This window comes from Channa argus, chromosome 18, assembly GCF_033026475.1.
Source record: "Channa argus isolate prfri chromosome 18, Channa argus male v1.0, whole genome shotgun sequence".
Classification (NCBI taxonomy): Eukaryota; Metazoa; Chordata; class Actinopteri; order Anabantiformes; family Channidae; genus Channa; species Channa argus.
Genome location: NC_090214.1, coordinates 37,501 through 58,837, shown reverse-complemented (window position 1 = coordinate 58,837; position 21,337 = coordinate 37,501). Strand labels below are relative to the sequence as shown.

At 39.3% G+C, this 21,337-nt stretch overlaps 3 protein-coding genes and 1 long non-coding RNA gene across 8 annotated transcripts in view; 2 read left to right on the top strand and 2 right to left on the bottom strand.

Annotated features, from left to right (window-relative positions):
* Nucleotides 1–5,128: 5,128 nt before the first annotated feature.
* LOC137104251 (uncharacterized) lies at nt 5,129–6,523 on the bottom strand. The gene is made up of 2 exons (XR_010911652.1): nt 6,383–6,523; nt 5,129–5,571 (listed from the first exon to the last, which is right to left on the bottom strand). It is a non-coding gene; the product is annotated as an uncharacterized lncRNA (long non-coding RNA).
* ufc1 (ubiquitin-fold modifier conjugating enzyme 1) lies at nt 6,234–8,413 on the top strand. Its single transcript, XM_067485194.1, has 2 exons — nt 6,234–7,249; nt 8,144–8,413. Exon 1 carries the CDS (start codon nt 6,343–6,345, stop codon nt 6,856–6,858), a length of 516 nt encoding a protein of 171 aa, XP_067341295.1. The 5' UTR covers nt 6,234–6,342; the 3' UTR covers nt 6,859–7,249; nt 8,144–8,413.
* A 742-nt stretch (nt 8,414–9,155) lies between these two features.
* On the bottom strand, nt 9,156–17,367 carry fktn (fukutin). 4 transcript variants are annotated; one of them, XM_067485190.1, is made up of 10 exons: nt 17,127–17,367; nt 15,795–15,851; nt 13,944–14,144; nt 13,711–13,857; nt 13,297–13,427; nt 12,272–12,422; nt 10,551–10,680; nt 10,333–10,466; nt 10,062–10,186; nt 9,156–9,859 (listed from the first exon to the last, which is right to left on the bottom strand). In XM_067485190.1, the coding sequence occupies exons 1-10, from the start codon at nt 17,226–17,228 to the stop codon at nt 9,646–9,648; spliced, it is 1,392 nt and encodes a 463-aa protein (XP_067341291.1). In that variant the 5' UTR covers nt 17,229–17,367; the 3' UTR covers nt 9,156–9,645. The 4 variants fall into 4 exon arrangements, with proteins under 4 accessions (XP_067341291.1, XP_067341292.1, XP_067341293.1 ...); XM_067485191.1 differs by having other exon boundaries at nt 12,290–12,422; XM_067485192.1 differs by having other exon boundaries at nt 9,732–9,859; nt 10,025–10,186.
* The window catches only part of apc (APC regulator of WNT signaling pathway), a 22,916-nt gene continuing 18,932 nt past the window's right edge, over nt 17,354–21,337 (top strand). For both annotated transcript variants that reach the window (XM_067485189.1, XM_067485188.1), the window contains exon 1: nt 17,354–17,635. In XM_067485189.1, the coding sequence (XP_067341290.1) occupies nt 17,582–17,635 (54 nt within the window). In that variant the 5' untranslated portion in view covers nt 17,354–17,581. The remainder of the gene's footprint in view (nt 17,636–21,337) is intronic.

Here is a 21,337-nt window from a genome sequence, read left to right as displayed (position 1 = left end):
TCAATTCAATTTATTTTCTCTTACTAAAACTTGGTTGCAGCAGGAAGAATATGTCAGTCTAAATGAGTCAACCCCCCAAATCATATTAATTATCATGTTCCTAGAAGCACAGGCCGAGGTGGAGGAGTAGCAGCAATATTTCACTCAAGCTTACCAATAAATCCTAGACCTAAACATAGTTATAATTCATTTGAGAGCCTTATTCTTAACCTTTCACAGCCAAACTGGAAAACTCAAAAACCACTATTATTTGTTATCGTGTACCGTCCTCCAGTCCCTTATTCAGTGTTTTTTACTGAATTTTCTGATTTTCTCTCTGATTTAGTTCTTAGTACAGATAAAGTCATTATATTGGGTGACTTTAACATTCATGTAGATACTGACAGTTACTGCTCAGCACTTTGTTTAATTCATTATTAGATTCAATTGGTTTTTCCCAAAATGTAAATAAACCCACTCACTGTTTTAGCAACACCTTAGACCTTGTCCTTACGTATGGAATTGAAGCGGATAATTTAACAATATTTCCTATCAACCCTTTTCTGTCTGTCCATTTTCTAATACCATTTAAATTTACAATAACTGACTATACAGCAGTTAGGGGAAAATTCCACAATAGCAGGTGCTTAAGTGAAAATGCTGTAAACAAATTTAAAGAAACAATTCTTTCATCATTTGCTTCACCATATGTCAATACAATGGAAAGTAGCCTCCTTTAATGTTACTCCTGCACAAGTTGATTATCTTGTTGACAATTCTGCAGCCTCACTACGTTCAATAGTCGATAGTGTTGCCCCTCTGAAAAAGAAGGCAGTAAACCAGAAGAGGCGATCTCCATGGTATAGTTATCACACACGCAACTTAAAACAGGCGAAAGTTAGTAATGAAGTGGAGTTCCAGAAATTTAGAAAAATCTCATTTAGCCTGGAAAAACAGTTTAAAAATGTACAAAAAAGCTCTCTATGATGCCAGAACAACATATTATTCATCATTAATAGAAGAAAACAAGAACAACCCCCGGTTTCTGTTCAGTACTGTAGCCAGGCTGACTAAGAGCCATTGTTCTGTTGAGCCTAGTTTTCCCTTAACTCTGAGCAGCAAGGACTTCATGGCGTTCTTTATGAATAAAATTGTAGCTATTAGAGAAAGAATTCACCAGATCCTCCCCCCAAATATTACAGATAGATCTTCACGTACAACATTGCTAGAATCATTAATAAGGCCCCTCTCCCTCTTAGACTGCTTTTTACACGTAGATCTCACTGAGCTAACTTCAATTATTATCTCATCTAAACCAACAACCTGTCTGCTAGACCCTATTCCAACTAGACTGTTCGAGGAAGCTTTACCCTTAATAGACACGTTTGCATTAGATAACATTAATCTATCTTTAGGAACAGGACATGTACCACAGGCCTATAAGATAGCTGTAAACCACTACTTAAATTACCTGTCTTGACCCCGGTGTTTTTGCCAATTACAGACCAATATCTAATCTCCCCTTTATTTCTAAAATCCTTGAAAAAGTAGTCGCAAAACAATTATGTGACCACCTTACACCTTTGTAAGAAGAATTTCAGTCAGGATTTAGAGTTCATCATAGTACAGAGGTGTTGAGAGCTCTTAAAAGGACTAAAATGAATACAGCACCGGGACCAGATAACATTTGTGGGCAGACCCTAAGGCACTGGGCTGAGCAGCTGGGGGGGTTGTTTCAGCATCTGGTTCAGTGCTCAATGACTAGCAACACAGTTCCAGCAATGTGGAAACACTAGATAGAGATTCCTATTACAACAAAGGGTACTGCTAAGGTCCTGAACGATCTTAGACCTGTGGTCCTCACCTCTCTGGTAATGAAGGCTATGGAGAGGATAATAAAGGACTATATCACCAAGGTAACCGATCCGATGATGGATCCACTGCAGTTTGCATACAGGGCTGGCAGAGGGGTTGAAGATGCAAAGATATTCATTTTGAATACTATCCACAAACCTCTGGAAATCCCCAACTCCACAGCCAGACTCCTGTTTGCAGACTTTTCATCAGCATTTAACACCATGCAGCCACACATTCTAGCTGAAAAGCTTACCACACGCTTTCATATCGACCATCAACTCACCCTGTGGATCATAGATTTTTATCAACAGGTGACAGAGAGTGGTGAACAACTCTCTGACTGACATCCTCTTCACCTCCACTGGCTCTCCACAAGGCTGTGTTCTCTCACCACTATATTTTATCCTCTACACAGATGACTGACTGACTGATCTGTCAAGTCAAATTGTCACATTGTGAAATTTGCTGATGACATCGTCCTCCTGTCTCTACTCTCTGGCCTCACACAGCATCACAGCTCAACTCTACAGGATTGGAGTGGTGTGGAAACTCGTGCCTTAAGCTTAATACTAATAAAACCAGGGAGATGATAGTGACCTTTTCCTCCAAGCAGAGACTCATGGAGGAAGCAGTCTCTACCATCATACAGGGGAAGCCATTGGTGATTGTGGAAGAGTATAAATACCTGGGAACAGTTTTTGATAACATGCCGAAGTTTTCATCTAATATTGATGAAATTTAAAAAAAAATGCAAAGACATTTTCCTACTTAGGAAGCTTAAATCATTTGGGACTAACAAGGACATTATCACCACATTCTGTTATGCCTTTATTGAGAATATAATAACCTTTTCATTCATGTGTGGGTTTCACTCCATTTCTCTGAAAAACAGAAATCGCCTGCTGAATATGGCTTCAGCACATTCAGCACGCTTTCTTGTCCAGGCTGCATGACACAGAGAAGAAAAATGATCTTTGTCCCTAGGGCGGTCAAGCTCCTAAAGTGACTTACATTTTAACAAACTATAATTTAAGCACTTTTTAAATGATTTCATTATGAGTTTTATTTGCAATGTTGATGTTGTACGGTGTGTGTTGATTGTGTTTATTGTGTGTCTATGTTATTGACTGTGTATTTTTAAGCTACATTTATGCTCCTTTAAACTGCCCCCTGGGGACAAATAAAGTGAATTGAATTGAATTGAAGAAACAGCACTGGTAAAAGTCACCAACCATCTTCGCATGGTATCAGCTAATGGGCTAGTCTATATACTTGTTCTGTTAGAAGTTAGTGTTGCATTCGATACCATTGATCACAACATTTTATTACAGAGACTGGTACATGAAATTGGGATTAAAGGAACTGCACTAGGTTGGTAGGTCTTATCTATCTGATAGATTTCAATTTGTTCATGTTAATGATGAATCCTCCATGCACACAAAGGTTAACTATGGAGTTCCACAAGGCTCTGTGTTAGGACCAATACTTTTTACTTTATATATGTCTCCTTTAGGCAACATTATTAGAAAAACTCCATAAATTTCCATTGCTATCCTGATGATACCCAGCTATATCTATCTATGGAACCAGATGAAAAGAAATCAGTTAATCAAGCTTCAAGCATGCCTACAAGACATAAAGGCCTGGATGTCCCATAATTTTTAACTTCTAAACTCAGACAAAACTGAAGTCATATTATTTGGGCCCAAAAATCTAAGAAATATGATGTCCAACCATATCGTTACTCTAGATAGCAAAAGTCTGGCCTCCAGTACTACTGCAAGGAACCTTGGAGTTATCTTTGACCAGGATTTGTCCTTTACCTCACATATAAAACAAATCTCTAAAACAGCCTTCTTCCACCATTGCCAAAATTAAGAGCATCCTGTCTCAAAGTGATGCGGAAAAACTAGTCCATTCATTTGTTACTTCTAGGTTGGACTACTGTAATTCCCTACTTTCAGGATGCCCCAGTAACTCCCTAAAGAGCCTGCAATAAATCCAAAATGCTGCAGCAAGAGTGCTGACTGGAACTAGCAAGAGAGATCATATTTCACCTTCACTAGCTTCTCTCCATTGGCTTCCTATTAAATTTAGAATAGAATTTAAAACCCTGCTTCTTACATATAAAGCTCTGAATGGTCAGGCTCCATCATATATAGAAAACGTCATAGCACCATATCATCCAAATAGACCACTTTGATGTCAGAATGCAGGCCAACTTGTGGTTCCCAGAATTTCCAAAGTTAGAATGGGAGGCAGAGCCTTTAACTATCAAGCTCCTCTCCTGTGGAACCAGCTCCCAATTCTGATTCGGGAAGCAGACACCCTCTCTACTTTTAAGTCTAGTCTCAAAACCTTCCTCTTCCATAAAGCTTATACTTAGTTATAGTTATGCTGCTATAGGCTTAGACTACTGGGGGACCCCCCCCCTCCTCCTGTAACTCTCTCCTCTCCTCTCACTTAAAAACTGTAACTACTGTATGACATTAACTCTGTGTGTTTTCTCCCATAGTTGTCTTTCTCCTTCTCTATCTCCCTCTTGCTGTCCCTCTTTGCAGGCGTCCCCGGGGCTTGAAGCTGTGTGTTTTCAAGTGTGCAGCTACTGATCCTACAAACCTGCCTGATGTTTTGTTGTTGTGAAATTGTGCTTTATAAATAAAGTTGAATTGAATTGAACTGAATTGAACGATAAATGCAGTATAATATGGTATGCAACAGAGATGCCTCAAGCAAAATTAATTTAAAGCAACTGTAAAAGATTTCTCCTGGGTATAACCAACACAATACTAAACACAATAACAATGCTGTAGGAACATAAAGAAATAATAAAAAATTATAATGTCAGACTAAGAATATAGTGTAGCCTATTTTAACCTAGTATTATTATCAGTAGGCTGTTAAACAAGTATTTTTGCTGTTTAGTCTGACACTGATCAACTGTTCTGAACAAGTGATGCAGATAAAAATATTTATTAATATCAGACTGTTTTAGAGTGTGTGATCAAGTTAATCTGACTGAAATGTTGAGGTATAAAACTAGAGATTTTGTTTTATGTCCAGGGATCACAACAGATTCTCCTTATATTATTCTGTGAGGAATGAAACAATCCTATTCAAAACTTGGAATTGCTCTACTTGTGCCCCAACTCTCATACAGTACATCTACTACATCAGGGGTTCTCAATCCTGGGTCTCAAAGACCCCTACCCTGCTTGTTTTTCAGTTATCTCTGCAATACTCACTGCTGATTATGTGGATCAGGTGTGTCAAGCCAATTTGAAGTGTGTAGTCCTGAACAAGAACAACCTTTATTGTCATTGAGCACATATACATGTTGCACATACATGTTACAATGTTTGTTACATGTTACATGTTATAATACATTGTGCAAGCAGGTTGGAACAAGTATCAGTGAGAATACAAGGAAAGGTGTTCAAGATGGTGGTGAGACCAGAGATGTTGTACAGCCTCGAGACAGTGGCAATGAAGAAAAGACAAGAGGCAGAGCTGGAGGTAGCAGAGCTTAAGATGATGAGGTTCTCTTTGGGAGTGACGAGGATGGACAGGATCAGGAATGAGGACATCAGAAGGACAGCTTATATTAGAGGTTTTGGAGATAAAGTTGAAGAGGCCAGATTGAGGTGGTTTGGACATGTTCAGAGGAGAGACTGTGAATATATCGGTAGAAGGATGCTGAGGTTGGAGCTGCCAGGCAGGAGGTCTAGAGGAGGACTAAAATGGAGATTTATGAATGCAGTGAGAGAGGACATGAAGTTAGTTGGTGCAACAGAAGAGGATTCAGTTAGATGAGGGACATGATTCACTGTGGAGACCCCTGAAAGGGAGCAACCAAAAGACATGTTTACATACAAGACATAAATGTTTCAATTAAATTATTTCTCTGCATTTAACCCATCCCAGGGACACACTGTGGGGAGTGGGATTTGATCCCAGTGACTTCTGTATCCCATCCTGCTGCTTTAGCCATTGAGCTACTGGGCTGCCTGACAAATAGGTCAAATAAGCAGGGTAGCTCTGAGGACCAGGACTGAGAACTGTACTACATAATGTGTAAGATTTAAACATGAATATTTTTAACTTATAACATACACTTGGTTTGTTTCTGGGATAAAGATTCTTTAATTGATATTATGAATTTCTATTGTTGCTGTGCCTCTGTAAGTGTCTTTAATGTGTTCTGCCTTTATTTTATATCTTACAACTAAATTAAACTAAATTATTCAGCAAAGATTAAATTCTCATGTTTAGTTTAAGAGATTTACGTGATGACACATTTACTATATGAAATCAGATGAAAGTAATGAACTTAATGTCACGTTAGTGGCTTTTGTTTTGAAAATCTTATAGAGGAAGTTGCTCGTGTTTACCCTGTTTCAGACAGGAAGTCCACGTCAGTGCTGAGGCCAGAACTGAATCCGGACTGAGCACGTTTTAGATTTAAACCTGTCTTAGGTTGAACCCCTAAAACCTTTGTGACCACACATGGCGGACGAGGCCACGCGCCGGGTGGTGTCGCAGATACCTTTGCTAAAGGCGCACGCGGGGCCACGGGATCGCGCCCTGTGGCCACAGCGGCTGAAGGAGGAGTACCAGGCGCTGATCCGGTTCGTGGAGCAGAACAAGGCCGCCGATAACGACTGGTTCCGCCTCGAGTCCAATGGGGACGGGACGCGCTGGACCGGCACATGCTGGTTCATCCACGAGCTGCTGCGGTACGAGTTCCGGCTGGAGTTCGACATCCCTGTCACGTACCCGGACACCGCGCCCGAGGTGGCGATCCCGGAGCTGGACGGGAAGACTGCAAAGATGTACCGCGGCGGGAAGATCTGCCTGACCGAGCACTTCGCGCCGCTGTGGGCCCGCAACGTGCCGCGCTTCGGCCTGGCCCACTTGATGGCGCTGGGACTCGGACCCTGGCTGGCTGTTGAGATCCCGGACCTAATCAGCAAGGGGCTCGTGGTCCACAAGGAGCGGCAGCGCGAAGCGGCGGCGGAGTGACGCTAGGGTGAACTTTGAAACGGACTGATAACTGTTTGTGTGGTTCTTAGTAAAAAAACAAAAACGAAAAAATGAAGAGAGTTTGGTGAGGATGTCTGTTCCGGGGAGATCTGACAGTGTAAACGTTTTACACTGTCTTGTGGGATAAAACTGAAATAAAGAACGTTTAATAAATACATAATTGAAGACGTTTATTTTGATGAGGCAGTGACTGACTTTGCTAAAGCCAGTTTGTTTCCCAGCAGATTGACAGTGGAACATAGAAACAGTGAAAAACTAAACACAGTCTGCAGTCATTTGGGAACCACAGGGTCAGTGGTTCAATTTCCAGCTCCTCATGGCCAAAGGTTGAAGTGTCCTTGGGCCAGACTCTGAACTTCAAGTTTTCCTGGTATATGTTTCTTACTTTCAAATTGCTTTGCATAAAACTGTGCTGAATGATTGATGGTTAATTGATAAATCCATAAACTGCTTCAAACATCATGTCTGTTATAGTTTGATTTGTTGTTTGCTCCACTGGTCTAAACATAAATATGTTCACAGTAACTGGGTTTACATCTGTCCACTGTCCAGGTGTTGTGACTAACTTTATTGTGGTTCAGAGAAAAGTGGTGAAAATGCAGTCGGATGAGTTCACACACAGAAATGTCAGGGCAAATGGTATCTTAAAAAAATATTATCTTAACTTTAGTGTTTTTGGTTCAGGCTAAAACGAGTAAAAATTGAGAGTGGTGATAAACTTACAAGCCCCAAAGTATAATTCTTTTCAACATTTGTTAATTTACTCATATTAACCTGCATAAAAAAGGAAAACTGTATTTCAGCATTTTAAAGACAGCTTCACCAAAATACACCTAAAATGAATTTAGGAGGTCTCAGAAACTGATAAGTAACCAACATTTCCAAAGTTACATTAACATAGGTGGGGGAAACTGGATTTATATTAGTATAAATATAGTATATCAGTATTTTTTAAATAGCATATCTGGTGCTCACCTTAGTTCAGCCTCCTGTAGTGATTCATCCACACAATAGCAAATGAATAAAAACAAATTAGCAATGAAATTACAAACAGTCCTAAACTTGACATTTACCTTTCAAATCCTCTTTGCTTAGAGGAAATAGTAGCTTGATGAACTCTTCATACCCTCCTGAGACCCACCCTATATTCCCTTATATTTACTCTCACCCCACAACTGTCACCACTCTATGACATAAACTCTGTGTGTTTTCTCCCCTAGTTGTCTTTGTCCTTCTGTCTCCCTCTCTGTGTCCCTTTCTGCAGGTGTCCCTGGCTTTGGAGCTATGTGTTTTCCAGTCTGCAGCTACCGGTCCTACCAACCTGCCCAATGTTTTGTTGTTGCTTTTTTTGTTGCTCTTTTTTTTCTCTTCACTTTCCACTCACCCCAGGAGGATATCAAAATAAATAATCGAAAACAGATCAATAACTAATAACTACATAACTACACTAACATAACGGCCTTTTTATATGAAGCCTTGCTGTGATTAAGCAGTAACATTACAAACTGGTTCAATAAACCATTTACAATATTAATCCCTGTTTTTTTCAAAATCATATCAAGATGCATAATTAAGTTATTACTCAGGTGGAGTGAGGTACTGGCAGCCTGTGAGAAGTGTGCAACAAAAAGTTGAGTATTAGCCAACAGACAAGCATGAGCTTTCCTGTCAACTTTGTAAGGATCTGTTTCCTGTGAAAATCAATGTATTCACATCTGCTTTGCTTCCCAAGCAGCAAACTTCATTCAGCCTTATAGACCACCTTCATGTGTCCCCGTTGTGTTTGGACTGACAGGACCTGGGGTTAAGGCACTAATGCTGACAAGACCTGAAAGAAATCAGACTTCGAAAAAACTTTTAATGGTCGTCCAAAAACACCACAAAAATGAAAAGCTGAAAGTATTAAAGTCTCTGCAGAATCAATGAAATGAGGCATTTGTACCTTTAGTTTGACAACTGTCTACGCCTCAAGCATTATCTTAGTCTATAACTTCAAATATGAAATCCATTTACTCAAAGTACTGCTTATAGCTTTCAACCAGAGTCTATAAAGTTAACAATGTGACATATGATCCTAATGTAGGTCATTTAAAATCTGACGAATATATTTTTTTAATTTATTTGTAGTAAATTCAAAAACTAACTTTAATGCAGTTTTGAAATATTTAGAGCTTCATTGCAAACATCTTCGATATTCACATCATCTAAAATATGATCAGTGAGTGATCAGGAATGATCCGCGAGTGATCAGGAATGATCCAATCACAACATAAGAATGCATAGATTTTTTTTTTATTTACACCAACATTCAGTAAACAGTTACCATTCAATCTGAGGATGAATTTGTGTGGAATCTTTCAGTGCAAGGGCAAATATTCTTGTTTCCACACACTTGTGAGTTTATCTCTGATCTATTACACAGTTTAAAATAATGAAGGTTATGTTTGCAGCTGCTTCACACAGAAACAATTATCTCTGGAAAAGGGCATAAATTACTTTAAAATATATGAAAGGAGCAAAGTATTTTTTAACATTTTCATAACTTTTAACAAGTTATAGAAAACAAAAGAATCCAAAATTATACAAGAAATTTGTTAGAAAAGTCTATAATTTATCAACTGATTTTTTTTTTCCTTATAAAGCCTAATATTCATACAAATGTTACTACTACTACTGAAGTGGTAATGATATTATGTCACATTGGTAATAAGACTTTACATGAACTAAAAATCAGTTTAACTTTTTTTAAGCTTTTTCTACTGTGACTCAGTAAACTTGAATAACATCCACCCACTCCTTGGGAGGCCACATCCCATTTTCCTGGACGTTGCTGGGCGACGACTTCCAATCCCAACTCATCACTGGGATGCTCCAGGAAGGCCCATAGTTTGCCAACACATAATCAAGTGTTTCGCATGGAACACGAACTTTCATATCGAGGAGCTCTGCCCAGCAAAGCGAGAACTGTGGAAAGATGTACCTGAAGAAATAAAAAAACAACACAACTTTATTTCCAAAGACAAACCTGTACAGACACAGACACACACACACACACACACATCGTCTTTGCTTATTTGATACAACGTATTATTTATTTTTGTTAATAAATCATTTGTTTATTTAATGGTTGCTGTATGGCCCTCACTTTGTTATACCGTCTACAGTCCAGCATAACATCTTACTTAAACTTCTTGCCACTTTTTGCCTGCGTTCCTCCATTCCAGATAACATCTCCATCTTTGTAGAAAAAGAAAATGTCCAGTTTGACGTCGTCACTCATGAACGATAGCTCCAGACTGTCCTCCACCTAGAGTTCCAAATAAAAGACAAACCCTTCCAAATAAAAACTAAAGGACTGATTCATACAACATCCTAAATCTAAAAAATGTTAAAATTATGTAGCTAGTAAGAATAAAATTATGCAAATATAAATCCTGACCAAAAAGATCTGACCTTTCCAAACTTGTGTTTCAGTGATAGGCCTGCGTCTCTAAATGCTGTGACGATGTTCGAGCTGAAGTCTGTGATGAAAATCCCGATATCAACGTCATGACTGTACGAGATGATGCTGCACTGCCTGAACCAGCCTGCACGGAGTGAGAGACACCCTCCATTATTTTTGTGATGTTAACGGGTTTGTATCTTTGTGAGTTTGCATATTAGCATGTTACCCAGACAAGTGCCGCTGCTGAGCCAGAACGGGATGTTGAGCTCAGCGAGAGTTTGAGAAGCTAAGTGAAGCAGTGACTTTGCTTTTCTCCGAAAATCCACGGCTGCCGAAGACGAGTCGTCTGGGTAGAGCTGTGAGGGGAGGGAATGGAAACTTTATTTAGGGGGTTAGGTATTGTGAAATTTTCTAAGATTACCATTATGGAAGGTTTCGTTGATGCTGCTTCTCCAGAATTTATCATGTTGGTATGTTTTCTTTTGGATCCAAGCTATCTATACCCTAAAGAAAATTCAGATAAAGCAGTTGCTGTACTTCTCATTTCCTTTTAAGAATGTTTTAGTGATAAGAATATAGTTTTAATTTAATTGAATCTTTTTAACCCTGTATACTGTCTGGTAATCCTGCCAAGATTTGAAATAAATGAAAAGTCAGTTTGCAGGAAAATAAATAAATATTAATAAAAATTAACTACATTGGCTGCTGCAAATAATAGTGGCGGTGACCTGTTTAACTTCTGTTCATAGAAGCCTGTGATTGAGTTAATTTGTCTCTAAGGCAGGTTAAAGAAAACAAAAAACAAATAGGGCGACTATGGTGCAGGATGATAGAGCTGTTTTCCACCAATCTCGTAGTTGTTGGTTCAATCCCCACCTCCTCCAATCACATGTTAAATGTCCTTGAGCAAGACACTGAACCCCAACTTAGTTGCTCCTGAGTGCTGAGTGTTGGCCAGCTGCATAGCAGCTCCCCCATCAGTGTTTGTGTGATTATGAGTGTGAATAGGTGAAAAGAAGCAGTCTAAAGTGCTTTGACTGCCAATAGGTAGAAAAGCGCTATATAAGTGCAGACCATTTACCATACTTAAATTTGAAAATAGGAAAAGTCTACATTAGAGTCATGATGGGTTGTTAAACTATAGAAAATGTTTGCACCTGTATTCTTAAATTGCCTTTATAAGTTGAAAGCATGCTGTAGTTTTTCCTATTTAGCAGCATTTCCTTTCACTATTACTATTACTCATTCAGTAAATGCTGTATCTGGGAATTGTGGTGGAGGAGAGGTTAGGCTGCTAACTCACAACTAGAAGGTCCCTGGTTTAAACCCCAGGCCAACTGTGGCCTTTCTGTGTGGAGTGTGCATTGTTCTCCCCGTTTGTTCGTAATTGAGTTCAAATTGTAAGTTGGAACAAATTACATTTTAATTTGATTAATTTCATTATGTGGTAATTAAGTAAGTAAGTAAGTAAGTAAGTAAGTAAGTAAGTAACAGTGGAAGAGATGCTTCTATTTATCCAAACACAGAAGAAATGCTTGCCTTCTGGAGGAGCTTATCCAGAGTTATATGAAATCAGGGAGTCTGCTCAGGATGCACATTCCCTAGTTGGGGTGGTGGCTGAGAGAGAACTGCTTCATGGTGATGTTGGGTAATGTGAATTGAGTGAGTCAGTGTTTATTAATTTAAATGAACAGAATTTTGTTGAAGGAAACACTATCACTTCGGCAGTCCAATGTGTCTGGGTATGGTTTTTAGTTTTAGTAAATTCTGTTCTTATCGCATAAAAATCCCAAGTAAAAAAAGCATTCTTCACAAAAACTGTGGGTTAAAGAGGAACTAAGTTCTTAACAATGGTTTGTGAATAAGGCCCACATTTTTTTTTTTTAAAGCAACATCAGAAATTTTTTATTATCACTCTGTTCCCTGCTTGCCATTTCCCAAGAAAACCTTTGTTTTCAGTTGGACCTGCAGGAAGTTGCGGGCATCACGGTAATGGCACTCTAGGAAGTGGGAGTTTTGCTGTTCAGACAGGAAGCGGGAAACATTGCGTGGGACTCGGACATCAAGACCATCAAGGACAGTCAGGACCAACTCCAGCCTGCAGGTGTTACAGAACAACCAAAGTTGGTTACAATGCACACTTTGTCTGAGTCTCTGTTAAACATGCTCAGGGTCTGTTCTGAACTACAATTTATTTACTATTTACTTGTTGCCAGATCCCACTAATGTGTCGTCATGTTGTTGTTCACCTGGACATCCAGGTGCCTGGTACCCATCAATAGGTACCTGTCAATTACACTTATGTTTATATAGCATCAATTGACATTATAAATCTCCTCAAGGCACTTAACATAGTCAGAAAAACACATTACGGATTTACAGAGAAACCCAAACAAATCTCCCTTGAAGAAACACTAAGGAGACAGTGGAGAAGAACAACTCATTTTAAAAGGAAGAAAGCTCGACAGAGTCTAGTTCCTGGTTCCACAGGAGAACATGTGATTTTTTGAGATACTATTAGGTCTTTGTGTGTAAGGAGGAGGGTTTTAATTTATGTTCTAGCTTTTATGGGAAGCCAATTGGGACATGCCAATAGTATGAATTTACAGTAGTCCAACCTAGTAAGTGACAAATGCATGGTAGTTTTTCAGCATCACTTTAAGACAGGATGCTCCTAATATTTGCAATGTTCTGTACGTGGAAGAAGGCTGTTCTAGACATTTATTTTATATGTGAGGTCAATAATACCTATGGTTCCTCACAGTAGTACTGGAGGACAAAGTTATGCCTTTCACAACTCTCCATGTATTGGTTGATTGGATTTTCTGTAACTTTTACTTACTGTAAAGCTGTTGTTTAATTTGTTACTAATAATTAATTGTATTTAATTAAACATGATGTTCATGAAGAGGCTTCATACTCATTGAATATGTTAGAGTTTAACATACATGACACGTGTTTGAGTATTTTACCTGTCGTAGGCTCCAGCATGACGTCCGTAGTCTAGCATTTTGAATGGAGCAAAGCTTCGGTCCATGTTTGGTTTGAGACGTAATGGTCCGTGCCACAGGTAGTTCCCACTACGCTCATACAGAAAAACCACCTGGAACAACACCCTAGTTTTAATAAGACCAACATATTTATTACCACCAAACACAACAAAAGCAAGTGGAACTAGGCACATGATCTGTTTGATGTTTACATACCAAATCTGTAAAGTTCTGACACAGAATCACAAGATTTTGCTTTGCCTGCAGGCTTTTGTGTGATGCTGTGGACTGGCCCACAGCTTGTCCTATAGAAACTTGTACATAAGTGGCTCTTTTGAGGTTTTTTTTCAAACCACAGCACATGGATGACACATTGTGGCTAGGTTACCAACTCACCTGGATGATGTACCTATGGCAGCGGAGTAGGAAGTGCAGAGGGATCTCTTCTCCTGATAGGGTGTCTAGACTGGCCAGTCGTGGATCAGTTCCTCGCAGCTGCAGCAGCTCAAAGCCTTTCTGCTCAGCCGCTGACAAGAAACCAGGCTAATAGAAAAGTGAATGCACAAACGTTATTGACTCATTTCTGTAATCTCCCACCATGTCTCTTGATTAAACACTTCAGTACTTACGTCAAATTTCCAGGCATTGGCGAGAAGAGCGAATGAAATAATTGGTCGGTTGGTGCACAAGAATTTACAGTGCAGGTCTTGCACCAGCCAGTCACGATGCTGCAAAGCATCCTGGGAGAGCAGAGTCAGAGCAGCTGTGTCTGCAAGAAACACTGGGAGCCGATAACGCCGCACTAACGCTAGGAACATTCTGACTGTTTGCTGTGGAAACACATGACAGGACAGTTGCTACAGGTACCGCTAACTACTAACAAGATGCTAAAAGCTAACAGAACCCAGAAGCTAGCAGCTAACAGAAATGCTAACATTACAGTTCCTTGCAAAAGTATTCACACCCCTTAAACTTTTCCAAATTGTTTCACATTACAACCACAAGCAACCAATAAAAACAACTGTATTTTATGTGAAAGACCAACAAAAATTGGAACATAATTGTGAATTGAAAGGAGAATGGTATTGGATTTATTCATTTTTTTTTACAAAAATCTCAAAAGTGTGGAATGCATTTGTATTCAGCCCCCTTTACTCCGATACCACTAGCTGAATTCCAGTGGAACCAATTGCCTTCAGGAGTCACCTAATTAGTAAATACAATCCACCTGTGTTTAATTTAATCTCAGTATAAAAAACACTTCTTCTGTAAAGCCCTCAAAGGTTTGTTAGAGAACATTAGTGAACAGCATCATGAAGCCCAGGTAACACCAGACGGGTCAGGGATAAAGTTGTGGAGAAGTTTAAAGCAGGGTTAGGTTATAAAAAAATATCCCAAGCTTTGAACATCCAACAGAGCACTGTACAAACTATCATCCGATGATGGAAAGAGTGTGGTAAAACTGCAAACCTACTAGGCCATCCACCTAAACTGACAGGCCAGGCATGGAGAGGATTAATCAGAGAAGCAGCCAAGAGGCCCATGGTAATTCTGGAGGAGCTGCAGAGATGCACAGTTCAGGAATCAGTCCACAGGACAACTATTAGTCACGGCCTCCACAAATCTGGCCTTTATGGAATAGACGCAAGAAGAAACCCATTGTTGAAACCAAGCCATAAGAAGTCATGTGGGGGACTGAGCAAACGTGGAAAAAGGTGCTCTGGTCAGATGAGAAATGTAAAACATTATGTGGCTGAAACACAACACTGCACATCACCTTGAACACACCATGCCCATCGTAAAACGTAATGGAAGCTTCACGTTCGGGGGATGCTTTTCTTCAGCAGGGACCGGGAAGCTGGTCAGAGTTGATGGGAAGATGGATGGAGCCTAATACAGGGCAATCTTAGAAGAAAACCTGTATGAGTCTGCAAAAGACTTAAGACTGGGGAGGAGGTTCACCTTCTGGCAGGAAAATGGCCCTAAACATACAACCAAATCTCCAATTGAATGGTTTAGATCAAAGCATATTCATATATTAGAATGAACAAGTCAATGTCCAGACCTAAATCCAATTGAGAATCTGTGGCAAGAGTAGAAAATTGCTGTTCACAGATGCTCTCCATCCAACGTTACTGGGCTTGAGCTATTTTGCAAAGAAGAATGGGCAAAAGTTTAATTCTTTAGATGTGCAAAGCTGGTAGAGACATACGCCAGAAGACTTGCAGCTGTAATTGCAGCATAAGGTGGTTTTACAAAGTATTAATTCAGGGGACTGAATACAAATGCATGCCACACTATTCAGATATTGGTAAAAGAATTTGAAAACCATTTATAATTTTTTTTACTTCACAATTATGTAACTGTGTTGGTTTATCACATAACATCCGAATAAGATACATTTATATTTGTGCCTGTAACGTGACAAAATCTAAAACCAAGGACCTAAAAGCCAATAGAGTGGCAAAAGCATGACTTACCAAATGGAGGTCACTGGAGGTCAGCTGACCTGTTCGGCTCTGGACATGAGGAGCAGTCTGCAAAAGAAAACCATGTTGAGTAATGAATTTATTTAAACTGACAACAGCTAACAGAGGGGCTGTGAGTGTTAAATATTTCTGTACTGTAAAAACAAATATTCACAATGTGTTCTCCTCAAATGGATCCATTCAAATGACTAAATTGGACATTTTGTTCAACCCAATGGAGAGACAAAATTCGTTTTTCACTTGGCTCAACTGTTGATATTAAAATGGCCAGTCAACCTGTCCTCCACCAAGAACAAAGTGTTGTTATGCTGAGAACTTATGTACATACATAATTTTACACCACACCAAACACCTCTTTGTGTTATGTAATGACAAGTCTGTGTACCTGCAACACTGGCTGGATAAAATTATCTGATCTATATGCCATTTACTAAATGTTCAGAGGGGTTGGTTAAAGGACGCCTTCACTGATTTTGAACTTGCTTCTTATGATTCTAGTTTGGTTAGTACATGTACATAAATGCCATTAAACTTCCCGTTATCAAAATATCCTAACCCTAACCCTGATAATAAATCTTCTCCTGAGTACATTTTTGATTGTGAATCTGTTGCTGGGATAACAAGCCCAAGGTGGCTTTGAAAAAAACAACAACAACAGAGCCCAGCTGGCATAGGGAGAAAGGAGGGGACAGGGTTCCAGTCTGTCTCAGGCACAGAGATAGACCCAAAAGCAATTTAGCGTCTGTAACCTAATATGCATGTGGGAGGTAACCAGAGTACCTTGGAGCTTCTAGCTGTGGGCCACCAGCGTTAACCACTTCTCCACTATGCTACCCTGTACCAGTAACTCCACACATCGCAGTGCTCTTTTGTACAGGTCACTGGTATTTTATGTTCCTGTTTCAAATTTCAATCGTGCAGCATAGTTATCAAAGAAAATGAACCAAACAGCTGTTAGATCAGGTGAAAACCAGGTGTTTCCAATCATGCCCTGAAGTTCTGCAGTTAGTGGATAGTAACTGCGGAGCCTGGCCCTAAAACTGCAGCCTTGAGTGTGTGTGTGTCCTTGAGCAAGACACTGAACCCCAACTTAGTTGCTCCCGGTGAGTGTTTGCCAGCTGCATAGCAGCTCCCCCATCTGTGTATGAGTGTGTGTGATTGCGAGTGGGTGAATAACAAGCAGTGTAAAGCACTTTGAGTGCCAATAGGTAGAAAAGCGCTATATAAGTGCAGACCAAGTCCATTTACCATACCCGTGAGCTGCATAACAAATGAAAAGTCAGCTGTGGGATCAATAAAGAGTGATCTCTTATCCTGTCTCACCTTGCTGACGTACTTCCGGTAGTAATACAGCTGGAACAACAGAAACACAGAGCTGCTGATTATCAGCAGCGATAACGCCGCTGTCCGGTTCACGCGCAGCATTGGGTAACACTGTTCGAGGACAGTCTTCTCATCACGTTATCACCAGAACTCTCTGCTCGGGATTAACGGCAAGAACAAAAAGGTGCCACCAAGGTGCCAAAACGACGAGTGCTCGCTGCACCGAGATGTGCTGCCATCTTTAAATAACTACAGGTTACTGTTTCCGGTCGAGACGTTCACACTAAAGGTCCGACGAGACCAATTTTATTTATTTATTTATTTATTTGTCCTTTCGTCTTGTCCCGTGAGTTTATGGTTGCCACATCGGATCATTGTCCGCATGTTATTGGGCACTGTTTTTACGCCGGATCCTGACGCAACCCTCCCCAAACTCCACCGGGCTTGGACCGGCAATGCACAGCTTGGGGTTAAAGCTGTGGACCGGGGATCGAACCACTGACCCTGTGGTCAGTAAGGAACTAAAGATATCCTAAATATTTTAAATATAGCTTATTTGGGTTTATTACAGTGATTTTAATGTTTTGGTAAATAATTGTTTGTTACACTAATGATCATTTTAATTTGTGTAAAAAGTAAATGTTTGTGTTTGCTTTAGACTGTTTGCTTTAGACTTTGTTTGTTGGACCTGTTATTAAGATTCTCTATGTTACTTTTGAGGTTGCTGTAATGCTGGTTGCTGCTTGTTGTAATGAAATATATAGTCATTGTTAAAAATTCTTGCTAATAAATCAGTCATTAAAACCCCAAACCACCGCATTACTTTGAATTTTAAACTTTTAAAATAGATAATCACAACAGTCAAAACAAATTTAATAATTTCAAATGTTGGTATATGTTTAAAATAAGCAATAAAATAATTAGAAGTAATAAGTAAGTAATCAGTTAAGTAAGTAAAATATAAATTATTTGACATACTCCATGCCTTAATAATAATGGACTGTTACTGCCAGGCAGGAAAGCAGTTGTCCACGGACCACAGGGTCATTGTTTAGATTCCTAGTCTCCTCTTGTTACGTGTTGAAGTGTCCTTGGGCAAGACACTGAACCCCAAGTTCCTTCTGTTGGGTCAGGTGAGCACCTTGCATGGCACCCACTGCCATTGATGTGTAAGTGTGTGTTTGAATGAGAAGCAACATTGTAAAGTGCTTTGATTAAAAATGCTGTATATGTGGTAATTTACTTTTACTGTATTACATCTGTACTTTTAAATGTCATGTAATTAAGTATTTAGTAGAGTATATCTTATCCTGCTGTTACTGGTACACAGTAGCATGGCTGCAGCCTTTCTGTTTGGAGTTTGCATGTTCTCCCCGTGCTTGTTTCGGTTTCCTCTGGGCACTCTGGTTTCCTCCCAGAGTAAAGTAGTAGAAAACACAGGTTAATTGGTGGCTGTGAATATTGGTGTGAATGTGAGTGTTAATGGTTGTCTGTCTATGCCTCTCTATGCTGAAACAGAGAGAATGGAGACCTGTCCAGGTTGGACCCTGCCTCTTGTGGAACAAATGGAATAGGCCCCAGCCCCTCTGCGACCCTAAAGGGATAAGTGGTTACAGATAATAGATGGATGTTACTAGTACACCACAGGAACATTACTACTCCATTAAAATGAAGTCAGTAATGCAGTACTTTATGCAGTATTGTACATAAAAAATAATGCAGTATTTTTGAAGCAGCTGGTAATGTTAAATTAATGTAGTGTTGAATGCAATATTTAATGAAATGGTTAATGCAGTATTCAGTGAAGTTCTAATCACAGTATTTTATACAGTACTGACACTGCTGGTACTGTTACAAGAACACACAAAGAGTATAACTTAATGTTTAATGCCATATTTAATGAAGTAATTAATGCAGTATTTAGCGCAGTACTTTATGCCGTTAGTATTGGTACATGACCACAGAAACAAGATGGCGGACCGCTGCAGCTCTACTTTCTACATAACAAAAATGCTGAGCTAAAACTTCTCCTGGACTTTTTTTAACTATTTTTTCCTCGCTCCCAGCGGAGACATTAGATGTCTTTACTGCCTCTAACGACTCGCTGACCGGCGGTGTGTGTTTATGGTGATGTTTTCGTAAATCTGCAGCGGTCTGAATCGGAGTTTGGTCGTTTTCACTGGGACGGTAAGAACACCCGTGCTGTTAGCACTGGCTTTTTGCCGAGCTAGTCGTTTGTTTTGGTTGGGTGTTGTTGTTTGGGCACCACTTTGCATAGATGGGCACGGTTACTGGGTTTAACACCGGTAAGAAGAATAGACGGTGTTCAATGGGCTGACACAAAACGTTTTTTTTTTTTTTTTTATTCAGGGAGAAGACTAAAACAACAGCTCACTTTTAGCCGGTTAGCCTAACTAAAAACTAGCTAACAGCTGCTGCTATTGTCAGAGATACACGGATTCTGTGTGTACTACTACGGTTCAGTACTGCCTACTGACACTGTACACTTCTGCTGATACTCTACAGTTAAGTATAGTTTCATTGGCAATAACATGAAAGAAAGTTAAGCAATGGGCCTATTGATAGTTATGCTACTTGTATGGGTACTGCTGATGCTTGTTACTGTACAGTACTGCTGCTATATCCTAGCCAAGTTACATGACTTGACCTAAGTCAGACTTATTACAAATTTGAGGACTTGAGACTACTTTGACTAACACTGATAAAAGACTTTTTACTTGGCATTCATGAACTTGAGACTGACTTAGAGTTGAGAGAAATTACTTGAAAGGACTTAACTTTTATTATATTATCAAAATGTTTTTCTACATTTTGAGAAGTAAGTGTGACCTGATGAGAACATTACTAGAGTAATGTCCGCAAACGCAGCAGACCAGCACAAGCAAGAGGCAGCAGCGGCTCTCACAGTGGAAGCCAGTCAAAATATAACTCAATTTGGAATCAAAGATTATGTTTTAGATTTAGTGTGCTCTCTGGTTTATTGACACTGGGGTTTGTTTTTGTCGAAGTCTGACAGTCCGGCTAGTGATGTTACACATAAAAGTTTCCTGCATTTTTGCTTGATGAAGCAGGGTGAGGTGTGTAAATTCATTCAACGGACATAATCTCTTGTCATTACTCCCCTAAATAGGTCACTAGGCGCATGTCATCAATAATGCTCTCAGTGTAACACTCTACACAGTATTCTTGGCTCCAACTCCTGACTTCTACATACACTGTGCCAGAGTGAACACCTGTCTGCCTTAAGTGTCACAGTATGACTGGAATGGCCACACTTATGTTTTAAAAAGCACAGCTTTAGGCACCATCTTACAGGCTTTACTCCTCACTTTCCTTAAGTGATATCTGTTGCAGCCATAAACCAGCAAGATTGAGGTTTCTTTCCAATGTGTGTGGAAAATGGACTGTAAAAAAATGATGCTTTTGAAACAGCTTATAAGTGATAATGTTCTCATTAATAATTTCATTTTAGAATCTATGGTAGATTTAATAACCTTAATATTGTTTGTCCAACAGCGAGCAGTTACCCTGCAGTTACAATAGGTTTAAGATTTTAAGTATAAAAGCATTTGCCAAATAAAGTAAAACTCTTTGCTGTACTTCAGTACTAAGATGATGTCTTTAATCAGATACCTTATTTTTAAGTGAAATTATACAGAACAAAAATATTACACTGGGTTTGATGAAATTCCTGTATACTGTATTTGGGATGAGGACAATTTTTCTTCCCCTCAAATTCATTTAAAGAGTATCTTCACTCACATTAAAACTAAATTTAAATTAATAGGTTTGTTAGTTCCATTTGAGAAAATTGTATACTTGATAAATAGCTACTCATTCATAATTGTACTTTTTGTTTTTTAATTAATGAATTTAATGTGCACTGTTTAAGTGTAGAATTAAATGAATAATAAATTACTTGATATATAGTAGTGCAGTAATATATTTTTTTTGTCTTAGCCAGGCTAGCTGCTCAGAAATGGGTAGTTTTGCATCCAAACGAAGCAGGTTTGGCTTTAGGCTTTGTGACTATCTGTGTGAGAGCTCTTGAGTTGACGACGTTGTGAACCTTTTATGAAGAAAGTATTTTGACGTAAAGGCTTTTTATGTCATGCAAGGTCACTGTACACAAAAAGCAACAAACAGTAACTAATAATAAACAGACAGAATAGTGTTTTAATAATTTTATT